At 37.9% G+C, this 17,249-nt stretch overlaps 1 protein-coding gene across 18 annotated transcripts in view; it reads left to right on the top strand.

Annotated features, from left to right (window-relative positions):
* Positions 1 to 17,249, top strand: part of dtna (dystrobrevin, alpha) — a 198,598-nt gene that overhangs the window by 115,649 nt on the left and 65,700 nt on the right. For all 18 annotated transcript variants that reach the window (XM_087986442.1, XM_087986441.1, XM_087986438.1 and 15 more), the window contains exons 9-10: positions 830 to 954; positions 8,866 to 8,949. In XM_087986442.1, coding sequence (XP_087842568.1) covers positions 830 to 954; positions 8,866 to 8,949 — 209 coding nt within the window. The remainder of the gene's footprint in view (positions 1 to 829; positions 955 to 8,865; positions 8,950 to 17,249) is intronic.

Here is a 17,249-nt window from a genome sequence, read left to right as displayed (position 1 = left end):
TAGTCTCATTATCCTTTCTTGGCCACTAATTACATCTTAATAATTTGAGTATAAAACTATTACACTTTTCTTTGTGTCTCATTTGAAGTAACCATTATCTGAATGAACAACAGAGTGGAATGAGCGTATGTAGAATCCATATGGAGAAAGAATATCGCCGACAAGGACTTAATGGACCGAAGGGTTGTTAATGTGCTGTAATAGTTTATCATTCTGTAAAATAAACCCTGGGGCTAATATGAAACGCTAAGGTTACAACGAATTAGAGATGTGACAATGTAGGGGAGTGGATCTAGGTGGGTTAATCTTCGGAGGATTGGTGTGGACTCATTGGGCTTAAGGGCCTGCTTCCATACTGTAGAGATTCTAATTCTAATTCTAATTCTAATTATACTTGTAGTTAAGAATTAGAGGTATTTAAGTAAATGTCATGGCTGTTTGTGATAATTATTTTGCATAATGGATTAATTTTGAGGACTGAATCCTGGACCTCAGCAACTGTGTCCAGGCAGCAAACAGACTGTGGTAACAATAGCAAAACCCATTCTAAATGAATGTTATAACGTATTGTGTTTGATAGCAAATGCAGTTTAATAGACAATAGTGGTGATAATATGCCAAATAAAGCTTTACCAATTCTGGGCCTTTCCTATTAGTTGAAGATGATCACAAACAGTTATGGTGCTGTGAAGGAAAAGAAAGAAGGAGGATAAAATAAATACATGTTCAGTTGCACAGTTTAGTAGCTTTTGTTTTCAGAAATTGTGGTGCTGTTTTGATATCTTGATATTCTGCATATCTATGTTATCTTTACCATCATTATTCCCAGAAATCCCCTGCAAAGAAGCTAACCAATGCACTTAGCAAGTCTTTAAGTTGTGCTTCCAATCGAGAACCTTTGCACCCAGTGTATCCTGAACAGCCTGAAAAACCGCTAAATCTGGCACATATTGTGTAAGTATATGTTGACCTTTTCAGCTTTAAGAATTAATTTCCTAAGCTGTTTCTCAACATCTTAATGAAAGACACTCTGTGGAGTGGATCTGTTTCTAAATGTATTTACAAGGAAAACTTAGCTAGTTACCAAATTTGGTAACAACATTGCATCTTTGTGTACTATCAGCTTTTTCTATCAACATTAGAAACCTGTACTGTAAATATCTGGTCAAGCGTTCTCCCCATCTTCTGAAGCTGCAAATGAATGGCCCAGGTTTTGCACTATTAATGAAATCGAAGCTATCAGCATTCTTACATAATACTCCACTGAAAGGGTTGGGAATATTTAGAGGCTGTACCTGTGTAGAATAATGTGGAAATACTGAACTTACTCCACGTGATTCGATGCTTCTCCAGGGGGTTGTTATGGAAGCACCTCCAAAGGGCAATTATTGAGAAACCTGAATTGATGAAAATGTTCCATTTTGAATCTCACTGTGTAAACCCTTGGCAACTGTCATCTTTTTGAATTAAATGTAACTGAGTTTATTACAGTGTACTAACTTCATTATTCTTTTGTGTTTATTCATGGGATTTAGGTAGTATTGATTAGATGATCATTTATTGCTTATCGTCAGTTGGCCTTGAGAAGATGGTGATGAGCAGCCTTCTTGAACTCCTGCAGTACTTGGGCAGAGCCATTAGAATAGATCATAGAATAGTACAGGCTCTTCAGTCCTTGATGTTGTGCTGACTTTTTATCCTACTTTAAGATCAAGTTAACTGACATACCTTTCATTTTACTATCATCCATGTGCCTATCCAAGAGTTACTTAAATATCCCTAATGTATCTGACTCTACTAGCACTGCTTGCAGTATATTCCATGTATCTATCACTCTGTCTAAGAAGTTTATCTCTGATATCTCCCCATAACCTTCCTCCAATCACCTTAAAATTATGCTCCCTCATGATAGCCATTTCTATCCTGGGAAAAACTCTCTGACTATCCACTCCATCTATGCCTCTCATCATCCTGTACACCTCTATCAAGTCACCTCTTATTCTTCTTCATTCCAATGCGAAAAGCCCTAGCTCCCTCGACTTTCCTTCATAAGACATGCCCTCCAATCCAGGCAGCATCCTGGTAAATCTTCTTTGCACCCTCTCTAAAGGTTCCACAACCTTCCTATAATGAGAACTGAACACAATACTCCAAATATGGTCTAACCAGGGCTTTGTAGAGCTGCAGATGTGTGTTGAGTCATGGCAGAAAATTTACACACAGCAAACCTTCACAATTGACAATGTGATGGTGACCAGGTATATCTTTTCAGTAAAGTTGATTATTATGAAAAACTCTGAACCTGAAAATTTAATTTGACAAGTGTGGAGTCTGATACCCTCAGAAAAGAAAAATAATGTTTTAGTTTTTTAAATGTGTATTTCCTGCTATGTCACCCATGAGGATTCTTTAGTCTTTTTGACAGAATAGTTTAATTGCTGCTTGTCCTGGTCACAAACTACACAGTTCCTCTGAAGAAGCCAGAAATTCTAAAAGATACCAGGAGAATAGAAATCCCTATGACAGATCTGTTAAAAACTTGGCAGTAACTGTGTGGGAAATGAGCATAAAAGGCATTCTTTACCACTCACAGCAAAATCCACACTAATCAAATCCAGAACAGGACATGTGGTTGAAATGAGAATAGAAAATGTAATGCTTCACTTAACTATTAAAGCTACTCTGCTATTCAAATCATTACTGTAACATTGGAAACTTGTTCTTGGTCCACTTCAGTACCTCTAAAAGAAAAGGAATTTGTTTGTGAACATATTGAATTTATAAATGAATGGCACGTTCTGCATTTAATTACTTGCACTTTCTTACAATGTCTTTGCCTTTGTTGCTGCACAGAAATGATTATGGGTAAGTATTGTTTTACATTTGTATTTAAGTATTTTCTAGAATAAATAAACCTGAGATATACAGTAATCAGTGGTAGTGTAGAGTGAACATGTAGCAAGCACTAATGAGACTAGACATAAAATAGTGGCCAGAAAACTTCCAAGGCAATGGTGGCCCGTACATGAATTGAAATGTCAGGGGTAATCCTACTTTGGCCATCTATGGGAACTATGTCTGGATTTCATGATTGTCAAGCAGCTAATGATCTGCCAATGGGGCTCTTTAGGGACTGAGTTGCCTCTTTCAAAATCTGATGGCAAATTGAGGGCCAGCAACTCTTTAGTCCCAGCAATAATGATCGAAGCAGCAGCCACTGCTGGGATTGCATTCAATCCAGAGAAACAACATGGATACTACCCTCATAGGATGAATATAGTTCTGAATATTTTCCTAATCAACCTGTTCAGTGATGTTATGGAGTGTATGGGACTTGAATCTGGTCCTCCTGGCTCAGAAGTATGAGCATTATCATTGCAGCAAAAGAGCTGTGCAATATGTGCTGTTCTACTCACTGGGGACTGTCAGGGATGTTGTAACAAGTGGATTGAGAGTAGTTAGTGAAGGAATTGCTGTCTTCTTGGACCACAGAGTGCCCAGCCAGGAGGGTCTGCCCCTGAACATACATGGAAGCCTCCAGGGTTTAACAGGCAACCTACACATATGATAGAAAATCCCCTTACTTTTGTTAAAATGCCAGCATTTATTGGTAGAGGCCTTCAATCGGCATCTCAAGGGCCTCATCTGGCTGTTGGACTTGAGTGCCTTCTACTTCATTCCCCAACATTGGCAAATATTATGGGGGCAGAAATGCAACAAGCACCTTGCAACCATTTCACCTCTACTTAACTTTTCAGTCTCCTCTGTATCACAGATCATTCCTCAAGGACCCATAAAATCCTGGCCAATGTAACTTTTTGGTTGGCTATCAAATCCTTCACAGTTATTATGCTTGCAGTCAGTTATGGAGTCCATAATTTATTATACAAAAAGAAAATACTGTACACTTCAAATCTATTTTTGATTTTACTGTCTTCATTGTTCTTTACTATAGTTACAATTTTTTGTATCTTACTTAGACAAAATGTGTAATTTGTTTTGATACCCAACCTGGAAAATCATTGAACCAAACTTCATTGGATTTTTGCTTCAGATAGTTTAAAGATAGCAGCATTTTTAATTATTGTATAATCATGATTATTCAGAATGTAAAATATTCTGCATTCCAATTTTGGGAAATTTGTAATTTCCTATTTGTTTGAATTTCCTCATTTGAATTGAAGTGTATAATGGAAAACGTGCAGTTGGATTTGCCAACAAGGGAACAGATTTAATGTTTTAAAACTTAAAATTTTTATGTTATCTTGATAAAAGTTTGAAGTATTTACTCCCTTCCCAAAAATTAAGGGGGTATGAGGTCAGCTTCCTAAGTATTAATTCCACCCAATCATAAAATTGTATAATGTTGAAGCACAGATAGAGCCATTTTAGCCATTGTGCCTTTGGTCATCCTTTGATAAAGCTATCCAATTAATTTTACTCCCATGCTGTTTCCCCACAGTCCTATAATTTTATAAAAGTATCTTTAGAATCATGGAATTCCAACAGTGCAGAAGCAGGCCATTTGGTTCATCGAGTCAACACTGACCCTCTGAACAGCATCCTACCTAGACCCACTCCCTACCCTGTCCCCATGACTAATCCACCTAACTTAAACGTCCCTGGACACTGGGCAATTTAGCATAGCCAGTCCATCTAACCTGCATATCGTTGGACTATGGGAGGAAGCAGGAACACCCAGAGGAAGCCCCGCAGACATGGGGAGAATGTGCAAATTCTACACAGACAGTCATCTGAGCTGGAATTGCATCTGGATCTGGAATGTTATTATGGATACTGCTTTCACCATCCTTTTAGCAATCACATTCCACATCTTATGAACTCATTGTTGCCAGTCACTTCAAATCTGTCACTTTAGTTTCAATATGTTTTCCTTGTTTATGTTATAAACATATTAATGATTTTGAACACCTTTGCCAATTCTCCACGATGTTTTTTGCTCTAAGTTGACCAACCCCAACTACTTCAGTCTTGGCACATAACTGAAGTTCCTCTGGTAAATCTCTTCTGCATTCTTTCCAAGGAAGGTCCTGACGTTCCTCTTAAAATCAGATGTCCAAAATTGAACACAACATGTTTCAGTATTTAAACAGTGATTCGTAAAGCTTAATATAGCTTTCAGATTTATTCTTCTTGCTTTTGCTCTGGATTCCATGTGTTTTTTTATGGCCTGCTTTCACCATGTTCTGCCACTTTCAAAGACTTGTATAATTTCTGTCGGCCCCCATGCTCTTTAAAATTTTTACTTTGTTCATATTAACTTCCTTCATTCTTTCTTCCAAAATGTATCATTTCACACTTTTATTAAATTACATTTTCTATATTTGCTCATTTTACTAGTCTGCTCATGCTCTCCTGAAGTTTATTACTGTCTTCATCGTTCTTTACTGGACTTGCAAGCTTTTGTAGCATATTTTGAAACATTATAATACATCCAAGTTCAAGTCATTGATATAATATCAAAAAGAGCAGTAGTCCTTAAACCAATTCACAGAAGATGCTGCTTCACACTCAAGTTTGAGAAATGGTCATTCACTATTACTTAATGCTTTTTATTCCTTAGCTGGTTTTTTTAACCATATTTCCAAGTCAGAATGATGAGTGACTTGGAGGGGATCTTGCACGTGTTAATATTCCCCTGTATCTGCTGCCCCTTGTTCTTCCAGATGGTAATAGTTGTAGGTTTGGAAGTTGCTGTCGAAGGATCTTTGGTGAATTTCTACAGTGAATCAAAAGATGTGGAATGCAGTGATCCTTCCAATCAGCCTTTACTTACAACTTGCAATCAAATGAGCAACTTTGTAAATCCAGCACATATATTTTTCTGTGAATGAGCAAACAAATTGAGAAGAAAGATCAACTAATAGTTGCCATGAATCCCAAACTAGAGCAGTGCTCCAATTTCCACTATGGTCTCACTTCCTTGAAATTCTTACTGCAGAAGATTAGGAATACCTCCATGTGCAAATGACCATGTTCTATTTTGGGTTGACTTCTCTTGCAGCTAAAGTAGAAATGAGAAACTTCAAGTACTTGAAGTAACTTTTCTTGGTGATCTTGTAACTTCTCAACTGCAAAATTGTGATGACTGCTTCTACAAGCCTTTAATTCCAGTAACTGTATGTATATTGGTTGACTGTTAACAGGTAATCTCCCTATCCTGCATCACTTTCCATTACTTACATCAATCAAGTGATGTTAACCATACACTAGTTCTAAACATAGTTTTATTATGGGTCCAACTATTCTCACATTGCTCGAGTTTTGACTCCAATACCTGATCTGTAATCTTGGCTATTGAATTACTTGTGTTTATGAAATTTAGGTCCATTCTCTGCCTGGCCACTAGATGGAATCTTTCATTATGAAAAATAGTTATAGTTTTGTGATGTTCATATTTTCTATGATCTTCCCATAGAGTGATGTGAGCATTATTAAATTATAGTTGCTGATGTTGCATATGTTAAATCTGATCAGGAAGGGAAAAATCACACAAATAGGGAAGGGAGAGAAATAATAATAGGAAAGGATGGAAAAATGGTTGTATTAAGAATGTGGAATACCTACGCCTCTGTACATGACAGAGTTTCATCAGGTCTCATAAGCTACAGATTCTGTTGTAAATTATCATAGATGTTAGTGTATAATCCCCCATGAGAATAAATGTCCAAAACTATGGTGGCAGTAATCTGAGACTGCATGATAGCAGTTCTTGGCTTGCTTCACAACAAACTGTGATTTAATTACTTCGATCTCAGCTCCCCCGGCAACATTCAGCAGTTGGATGGCTTCGGACTGTTCTTCATGGGATGCTGTGAAATTGACCATCAGATGTAGCATGATGATTGAGTCTACAGGTGTCAGCATGAAGTTGGTCACCAACTCTAGGCTAGAAATGTTGTTTTCTATCCATGTTTAGTAGGAGCCAGATTTTTCCTTGCTCTTTAACAGTGATACAAGGTTCTTTGGTAGATCTTCCAATGTCCTGAACAGTTCAATGTGCTTACCCATCAGCCATTTACTACAGTTAGTTCTATCACCTGAGTCTACTATTTCCCACTGCTCTGACTGCAGACCACTCGTACCAAGTAACGCACTGGGTGCATAACCAGCCTCTAAACTGCCCCTTTAGTGTCTGCATTATATATTTTCTATTGGTTTGCCTATCCCTAATTTTCCATGAACTAAGAAACTTTGTAGGCCATTTAAGGAGCCATTTAACAGTTAACCACATTGCTGTGGGTCTAGAATCACATCTCGGCCAGACCAAGTAGGGATGACAGATTTTCTTTCCGAAAGGATATTAGTTAAACAGTTTTTTTTTTAGTCTCAATAAATGATAGTTCCTTACCTGCACTAATAGTTGCAAATGTCAAATCCAATGATGGGTTTCTTATTTACTCCTCAGTCTCTTCTCCCTCTTGGCTTTCATCTGCCAGCACCACTGTCTGACCAAGCTGCAGATGATATATCTGCTAAAGTCAAAATGACCCTCTCATGATAGTTGGCATTTAGTCTGACTATCTTCAGAGGCATAAAAATTCCATACCAGTATTAGTTGTTCCTTTTTACTGTTATGCTCCAAATAAAATAGCCACAATCAAAAGAGAATAAAATGCGTGCATCTTTAGGAAGTACAAAGGACTCCATCATGATGCCTCCTTGCAAGGTCTCATTATAAGAATCTACTTTCTGATGCTGTCAGTTACTCTCAAAACATGCAGTTAGTTTTGGTAATTTTGACTTTACTACAAAATTAACAACGTTCACATTGTCATGTACACACACTCTTAGTAATCTTTCAAATAAATCTAATGGCAATTATGCCCTAATTGTGTAGCAATTGAGACTGCCATAAATTCCCACCAGATTAAGATTTACTGAACAGCAATAAAATATTAAAACAAAAGTTGGAATATGTAGGAAATACTCAAGGAATAAATTATGGAAAGCAGTTGGAACCAACATTCAGATAGATGTTAAGACCTTGGAAAGGATGTACAGGAAATTTCTGACTTCAGTTACAGGGCAAGTCTAGAGAAACTGGAGTAATATTTCATAGAGCAAAAAAAGTTGAGTATTGAGAATTAATACAAGTGTTGAAGATCATGAAAAATTTTATTAGATCAAATAAGGAAAAGTTTTCTCAAGTGGTATAAAAGTCCATAACCATACAACACAGATTTAAGGTGATTGGCAAACAAAAGAGAGACAGGGTTTTATGATCTGGAAAATATTGCCTGAAATATTGGTGGAAGCAGAAACAATAACTTTCAAAAGCAGATTGAATAAATACTTGAAGGAGAGAAAGTTGCAAAGCTTTAGAGAGAAATGGCATTGGAATTGATTGAAGTGTTCTGTCAAACATCCAGCACAGGCACAATGGATCAAATGGCCGATTTCTGTGGTGCATAGTTCTTTGATTCTGTGTAGCCTTTTAGTAGAATTTCAAATAGTAATTTACGTATGCCCAGGGACACTCCTTTGCCCAATTTTTAAATGAGATGTTAAAACACTTAAATGGCAGACCAATGAATTCCATTTGAAACTTAATTCCTCAAATTTTCATACTGTGTTTTGTTTTTATTGATGACAAAATTATATTCAATCCTTCAGAACAAACTAGTAGACCATCTTAAGCATTTTGCTAACCTTTCAAATTGTGACTTGTAAATTACTATTGCTTGTTAGCCACATCAAACTGCTCGCTGTGGGCAAATTTTTAATCTGCTTTGCAGAAAGTTGTACTTTGTAACAGTATCAATGAACGGTGTAAGCATTGCAGATGTACTACTGGATATTGCTAAAACGTCATTACAAACCATGGTTTCTGTGCCTTCATAGGCCTTCAAGACCTCCTCCTAACATGAATGATACAATGTTCTCCCATTCAGTAATTACCTCAGGAAGCCCCAGCCCTAATAAGAGGTAAGTCAGTCTGTTCTATGCATCTTGAAAAGGTAAGGATAAAATGAAAACTATTAGAACTTTAATTTAAAGCACAATTAATTAAATCTCTTTGGATTAAATACTATTGACTAATTCTCTTTCATAGTTAACATTTTTCAGTTAAAATTGTATTTTTTTTAATGGGATGGGTGGGGGTGAATACCAATGGCCATAAAATCTAGCCCTGTGTGTAAAGTTAGGAATTCACAATGGAAAATCATAAGTTGGTACAGCTTAATATAGTTTAAATTTTTGAAAACAGGAATATTATTTCCAGTTCACCATTTAAGATTTCTCAAACAAGCAATGCTCTTGTATGAGGTCATTGGTAAAGTTGCCGTGTTCTGTTGGACTATTTAGCCTTTCTCTCATTAGAGAGAGACCCCTGATGCTGATTTAACCTGAGAGCCATCACTCCTCAGGTGAGGGGAAAGGCTGAGAAGGAGAGCCATTCATAGTAACCTCAGCCAGTGTGGGATTTGAACCCATGCTGTTGGCATAACTCTGATTGCAATCCAGACATCCAGCTAACTCAAATAAACTGAGCCCAAGATCGTAGATATGAAAGAGTTAATGTATAAGTTAAGAGGGAACTCCACTCTGACATAGCATACTTGGAGCAGCACTTGGCAGCTTGCGGCAGTTGGGCCCAAGATCTTCATTGAAACACGTCTTCCTGTTTTTAGTAGTAGTTAATTTGTCAAACAGTTAAAGCAACATGTTATATAATAATTTGAGACGTAGTAAGTCACATCTTGTTATCAAGGATAAGAGCTTTTTCTGCTTCATCCTTCAACATTGACAATGAGAAAACCCTTACACTAGTATAAGAAAGAATTTGGTGGCAATACCCTGTGCCAACTACAAGTGGTCGATACCCAGGCATCACTTCATATTATAACAAGATGATAATGATAGCATTCTCAACACTCTTGTAAGAAACAAGATCTGTCTTTTTGCTGTATTTCTCAATCCCTTCTCTCAATGAACAAATATTATGTGACTGCAATCTATTTGTGCTATTCACTTAAGTGTATTTAAATAACATGCCTGCCTTTTATTTAATTTATTCATCTGAGGATTGCCAGCATTTACTCCCCACCCCCCCACTCGCTAACTGTCCATGAGAGGTAGTTACTGCAGTCTGGGATGAAAAAACTTGCACTGTGATGTTCAAGAGGGCAATCTAATATATTAACTCAGCACTGATCGGGAGCAGGAGATTGTGTAACTTTAAGAGATTGACTATGCTCCTGATAACATTATCCATATAAGTGAGAGAAATTTTGGTGTTCGAATTTAGACAATTGTTAGCCTGCACTTTGTACACTGCAGCCACTGTGAGACTGTTGTACTGGGGGGAATACTTAAGGACGTGAATAGGATGTCAATCAAATCTGTTGGTTTGTCCTGAATACAATTGTATTTGGAGTTGCACTCATTCAGGCAAGTTTGGTGCATTTCATCACATCCCTGGATTGTGTTTTGTGGAGGTAAGTGGCTTGTTGGGCCAGATTGATCTTCCTGGCCTGCAAGCTGTGCTTAAAGAAGTTTGCTGTCCTCCGTTCACATCTTCTCATCTTCTTTAAGCTGCTGGGTTTCCTGAGGCTTAGGAAACCAGGCTCCTATGACTAAAAATGGAATAATTGTTAAAACAAAGGCAAGAAGCCACAACATAATATTAAAATGACTACCCTTCTTCTCATGAATGGGTTGGTCACACACTTTAGTCCCATCTCCATTAAACAGGAAATCACAACTTCAGTCCATTATTTTTGGGAAATTATGGTTCAGCCTTGTCTTTAAAGAGCCTTATACATATCATCATATTCTCAGAATGGGAGAAAAAATGTTCAAGTTGATAATGGATAACAAATGAAGATCCAAACTGTTGAATGGAAAGTTACAGATGAGTTAGTGGATCATTCAGATATTTCCATCTGTTTGCTGCACAACCTTTTTTAAATTTGAGGTATTATTGTCACATGTACCAAGATACAGTGAAAATTATTGTTTGCATGCTAACCTGACAAATCATAGCTTACATAAGTATATTAGAATAATAGAACATAATGATGAATGTAGTGTTTTGGCTACAGAGAAGGTGCAAAGAAAGATCAACTAATATATAAGATATCCATTCATAAGCCTAATAACAGCGGGGAAGAAGTTGTTCTTGAAACTGTTGGTATGTGTTTTTAAACTTTTGTATCCTGCACCTGATGGAAGAGGGTGGAAGAGAGTAGAACAGAGGTGAGAAACTGTAATTTCCTTCATTCTGATAAAATATAACTAATGTTTGTATGCACTGTCTGAATTATATATGTGAATTATAATCTGTATATGAAAAAGATTAGTCTATATTGGATATTCTGTTACTGATAAAAGTCACTGTTGCTGAGACTGTGATAATGACTAATTGAAAAAATTATAAAGTGCATGATGCCTTGGGGGACCTGTTCATGGTTATTTAATTCTGCGTTCAGAATTTTCTGGCTGCCTCTGACCTAGATTACAATTTCTTCTTGGAGCAATGAATGCTTAGGGAAAGAATAAAATAAAAATCCAAAATAACTAGATAAAATGTTGATACACTACCTTTTGCATTGCACATGTAATGAAATGAATCAGGCATGATTGCCAAGCCAGTCATAGAGTCGTCCAGCAAGGAAATAGATCCTTCAGTCCAACTAGTCTTTGCTGACCTGCAAGGAGTCCACATAGACCCACATGCTTGCGTTTAGCCCATATCCCTCCAAACACTTCTTATTTATGTACATATCTGAATGCCTTTAAATATTGTAATTGTACTCACATCCACTACTTTGTTTGGAAGTTAATTCCACATAAGAATCACCCTGTCTAAAAAAAAATTGCTGCTCATTTCTTTTTTTAAATCTTTCTCCTCTTAGCTGAAAGATATGTCCTGTAGTCTTGAAATCCCCCACCCTAAGTAAAAATACAACTGCTATTCAACTTATCTATGCCTCTCATGATTTTATAAACCTCTATAAGGTCACTCGCCCACAACTTCCTCCGCTCCAGTGAAAGAAATCCCAGCCTATCCAGCCTCTGCTTATAACTCAAATCCTCCATTCCCAGCAACAACCTATTTAATCTCTCTGAACCCTCTCCAGCTAAGTAGTATCTTTCCTATAACAGGATGACCAGAACTGGACACAGAACTGGCACCCAGAAGAGGCCTCAGTCAATTTATCTTTCTTTATTTGACAGCAATATTTAACTCCTTCACTTGTAATGGAACAGACCAGACCCCCTCAAAATATTTTAGTAAGGTAACCTAGACCCTAATCATTTCTTATTTTACAAGCAAATGTGACATGCTGTGTTCTAGATATAATGCATCTGGTCACACTACTTGACATTAAGCAAAAAGACAATTTATTTGAAAACTATCGTTAAAATACAAACAAAAGAAAGAACTTAGAATAACTTAACTCCATTGGCAAACTTAACCGAATAATAGATATAGTAACTATTACTAATTAACTCTTCCAAAATAGTAACATCTCAGAAACACATCCCTTGGCATAAAGGCAATTTCAGACACAGATTCTCACATACTGTTCTCCAATCCAAGAGAAAGAATTATCAAGAGAAAATTCAGAGAGAGTAGCAGCTAGGAGACATTTACTGAAGCTTCCAAATCTGTTGAGACCCAACAACTTCTAATGCCATTGAAAAACTAAAACCCAGAAATCCTGATCTGTGAGATACATTTTTAAAAACCTCAAGGCCCCAAGCTGTTTGCATTACTCAAGACTGCTCGATGCCTCTGCCTTACAACCTCACTTCAAAATAAAACAGGACAAAATAACCTCTGAAATCCAGAGCATCGTCACACACTTACATGCTGAAGTTTTTTAAAATTGCACATTTTGTGAGAGAATGTCCTCATTCAAGAAGGGGAGCAGAGACAACCCTGGTAATTATAGACCAGTGAACCTTACTTTGTTGGGGGTAAAGTGTTGGAAAAGATTGTAAGAAATAGGATTTACAATCATCTAGAGAGGAATAAGTTGATTAGGGATAGCCAACACGGTTTTGTGAAGGATAGGTCATGCCTCACAAACCTCATTGATTTCTTTGAGATCATGACCAAACAGGTGGATGAGAGTAAACCAGTTGATGTGGTGTATGTGGAATTCAGTAAGGCATTTGATAATGGTAGGCTACTGCACAAAATACGGAGGCATGGGATTTTGGGTGATTTAGTGGTTTGGATCAGAAATTGGCTAGCTGAAAGAAGACAGAGGTTGGTGGTTGATGGGAAATGTTCATCCAGGAGTTCAGTTACGAGTGGTGTATCACAAGGATCTGTTCTGGGGCTACTGCCGTTTGTCATTTTTAAAAATGCCTGAGCTGAGGGCGTAGAAGGATGGGTTAGTAACTTCGTGGATGACACTAAGGTCGGTGGAGTTGTGGATAGTGTTGAAGGATCTTGCAGGTTACAGAGAAACGTAACTAAGCTGCAGAGCTGGACTGAGAGGTGGCAAATGGAGTTTAATGCGGAAAAGTGTGAGGTGATTCGCTTTGGAAGGAGCAACAGGAGTAAGGAGCACTGGGCTAATGGTAGTGTAGATTCTTGGTAGTGTAGATAAGCAGAGAGATCTCGGTGCCCATGCACATAGATCCCTGAAAGTTGCCAGCCAGGTTAATAGGGTTGTTAAGAAGGCGTACGGTGTGTTAGCCTTTTTTAGTAGAGGGATTGAGTTTCGGAGCCATGAAGTCATGCTGCAGCTGGACAAAACTCTAGTGTGGCTGCCTTGGAGTATTATGTACAGTTCTGGTGAATGTACATTATTGGAAGGATATGGAAGTTTTGGAAAGGGTTCAGAGGAGATTTACTCGTATGTTGCCCAGTATGGAGAGAAATTGTATGAGGAAAGGCTGAGGTACATCTGTTTTTGTTAGATAGATGAAGGTTGCGAGGTGACTTAATTGAGATATATAATCAGAGGGTTAGATAGAGTGGAAAATGAGAGCCTTTTTCCTCAGATTGTGATGGCTAGCATGAGGAGACATAACTTTAAATTGAGAGGTGATAGATATAGGACAGATGTCAGAGAATAGTAGGGGCGTGGAATGCAAAACCTGCAACAGTAGTAGACTCGCCAACTTTAAGGGCATTTAAATGGTCATTGGATAAACACATAGATGATTAGATTTGATTCCCTACAGTATGGAAACGGGTCCTTTGGCCCAATAAGTCCACAATGACCTGCCGAAGAGCAACCCACCCAGACCCACTCCCCATATCTACACCTGACTAATGCACATAACACTATGGGCAATTTAGCATGGCCAATTCACCTAACCTGCACATCTTTGGATGGGGAGAATGTGCAAACTCCACACAGACAGTTTCCTGAGGCTGGAATTGAACCCAGGTCTCTGGTACTGTGAGGCAGCAGTGCTAACCATTGAGGAAATGGAATAGTTTGGGTTAGATGGGCTACAGATTGGTTCCATAGGTCGGCACAACATCGAGGGCTGAAGGGCCTGTACTGCTCTGTAATGTTCTGTGTCCTATAAAAGAATTCCTGATTATAGATCCCAGTTTTATTTTCTGCCAGATCTTCATTTGTCTAATAGAGGTTGTTGCAATACTGAATTTGACCAAATGGAACAAAGGGCAGATTTTCATCTTTAAGGCAAGATTGAGAGTTGGGCCAACTTTGCAATCTCACCTCTTGCTCAGCAGTGCTGACCTGTGCTATTCTTTACATGGAGTGGTCGGGACATGCTGGAGTCAGAGTCACCAGCATCTGAATCAAACTTGAGGTGGGAATGGACATGGACAGAAGCAAAAGCAGGCAGGTTAGAAGAATGAACTTCATTTGTTGGAACAATGGACCAACTGTGTACGTGTGTTGAGCACCCTAACCCTGTCCCATTTGATCTGGGTGTGGAGGAATGGTTTCTTGCTAGTTTGTATCCAGAAATTTACTTCCAAATTTTCCTATTGCCCTTATTTGACTTATTTAATTAGTTAATCAGTTAAAAGCAAATTGTAATTTATACTCAAAGCCAAAAGCATCTAAAAAGAAACACGTCTAAACATATTTAATATTGTGGAGTTGTCATAAGAACATTTTATCTGAATTTTGAAACTAATCCAATCTTCTCTTTTGGAAAAAGACATATTTCATCCAACCACTATTTGATGTTAGTATCTTTATAAAACATTTTACAGTCACACACTTTGGGTTTCTTTGGCACATGACCATCTCAATATCATTATTATTTTATACAAATTGTTTGTAGAACCATAGTCTCCTCATTCACTGAAAGGAAGGTTACCTGTTTTTTTCTTCAAAGCAAACATCCAAGCCCATAACTATACTTCAGAACACAGCGGATACTCAAACCCTCTTGCTTGAGAAGCATTTAATTTCCCTCCAAACAGTTCAATAAAAACCAGTGTTGGTAAATGGAATAGGTGGAGAGTATATTCCAATCCCATTGTACAAAGTCTAAAGTTGTGATTTGTTGAATTGAATTGAATGGAATTCATGTGTATTCAATGTAAAATACATTGAAAAGTTTATACCATTGCAATGTATTGGTGCCATTCTCTTAATTTAAAATACAGTAAAGAAAAAATACTTAAAGACAGTCCAACTTGTCCTGCTGTGCCACTACAGTCACAGTCCAAGCTCCACTGGCCCACTCCAATCTACAGTCTGAGCCTGCTCCTCAGGTTATCCAGACAAGTGGTAATTGTGGAAATTAAGAAATTTGTGGACATAATTGACAGAATTCTTGGGAAGTGATTTGTCCGGAGCAAAATTCATAGCTTCACCAATAATCATGGAAAGTCCAGTTGAGTTTAAAGAAATGGAACAGTTGTAAGAACAGGTCCAAATATTTTCCATCATGTCTACGTGTAGTGATCAGAGGAATGGCTCAACAAAAGGTCCCTAGAATAACACAAGTATATGTCTAACTGTTTAAGAATGAGGATAATTAAAAAGAAGTACTTGGCACATCTTTGTTAACTAAGGCTCAGGAAGCAGATCCAGAGTCAAACAAATTAGAACAGACAGCTTATGCTAAAGCTTGAATGATTTCCTGAGTGTTGTTATACTAAAAATGGAATCCTGCTGAGGAAATGGAGATATCCTCTTAGATCTGTGGATGATGAATGGAAGGGTTTTCCCCCAGATGTTATAATGACATGTTTGAAGTAGCACATGACATTCCTATGGCATGACATAAAGGAATATGGAAAACACAAGTATTGATAAACAGATATTTTACACGGCTAAGTCTTTACAAACATGTAGTGCAGTTCTGTAAAACATGTCTGGGCCATCATCATAGAATTGTGTCATCTGCTGGAGCAAAATGTGTGCTGAGAAGGACTAGGTAACAATCCTAACCAGGTGGCTTTCAAGGTCACAGCCGCTCTGAAATTTTATAGCATAAGCTTGTTTCAAGGAGCATCTGGGGATCTGTTCAGCATCTCCCAGTCCTTGACCTTAAAATACATATGGGATGTATCTGATGCCATTTTCTCCAGATCACAGCCATTCATAATCTTCTCCCAAAGTAGGAAGAGTCAGACACCCCAGCTAATGGGATTCTCCAATTTTGCTGGTTTCCCCAGATGTAGGTCTCTATCAAATGCACCCATGTTGCTTTCAGTGCAGCCTGGCACCAACCTACCTAGGTCATCACCAAGGTAGGCCTCCACTAATGTGACCATTAGTGTCATGTTTTGGAGGTGTATGCCAGATATCCTGGGTGCTGTCAAGATTTGTATACTATTCGGATTTTGTTGGTAATCTGACAAGCAGCCTCACTGGGGACAAAGGATAAAACTTTTCTGCTGTTGTCGTTGATCTTTCTGTAGCTGCGTAAACATCTCGTTATCCATCTGATTGTACACTTGATTTTTTTTTTGAATGATTCCACTTTCAAGTATCTGCACATTACATGTACTACTGATTAGAAGGAGGTAAGACTGAACTAAGCGCATATCACGACATTAAGGTTGGTCTTAAGGTTTCAGCCAACTTTTCATATCTGAATGTTGTGTAGTGAAGTGCCGTTTGAGAGTAATTCTGTGAAATCTCCTTTTGGCCCTTCTATTATTAGTCATCCTCCAATGTTGCAGAGTGCATATGGACTGTTATGTTGCCTTGAAGTGTTTGAGCATCTTGTGGAAGAGTGTTGACCTGCAAAAGGAAGCACTTAGGTCTGCCTAGAAGAGCTGCACAATGTGCTATGATGGAGATTGAACAATTGTTCAA

The sequence above is a fragment of the Chiloscyllium plagiosum genome, unplaced genomic scaffold (assembly GCF_037043375.1).
Source record: "Chiloscyllium plagiosum isolate Xiang-an unplaced genomic scaffold, Cpla_swu_hap1 HiC_scaffold_4, whole genome shotgun sequence".
Classification (NCBI taxonomy): domain Eukaryota; kingdom Metazoa; phylum Chordata; class Chondrichthyes; order Orectolobiformes; family Hemiscylliidae; genus Chiloscyllium; species Chiloscyllium plagiosum.
The sequence above is the reverse complement of the archived record's forward strand: the minus strand, read 5'-3'. Positions and strand labels throughout refer to the sequence as shown.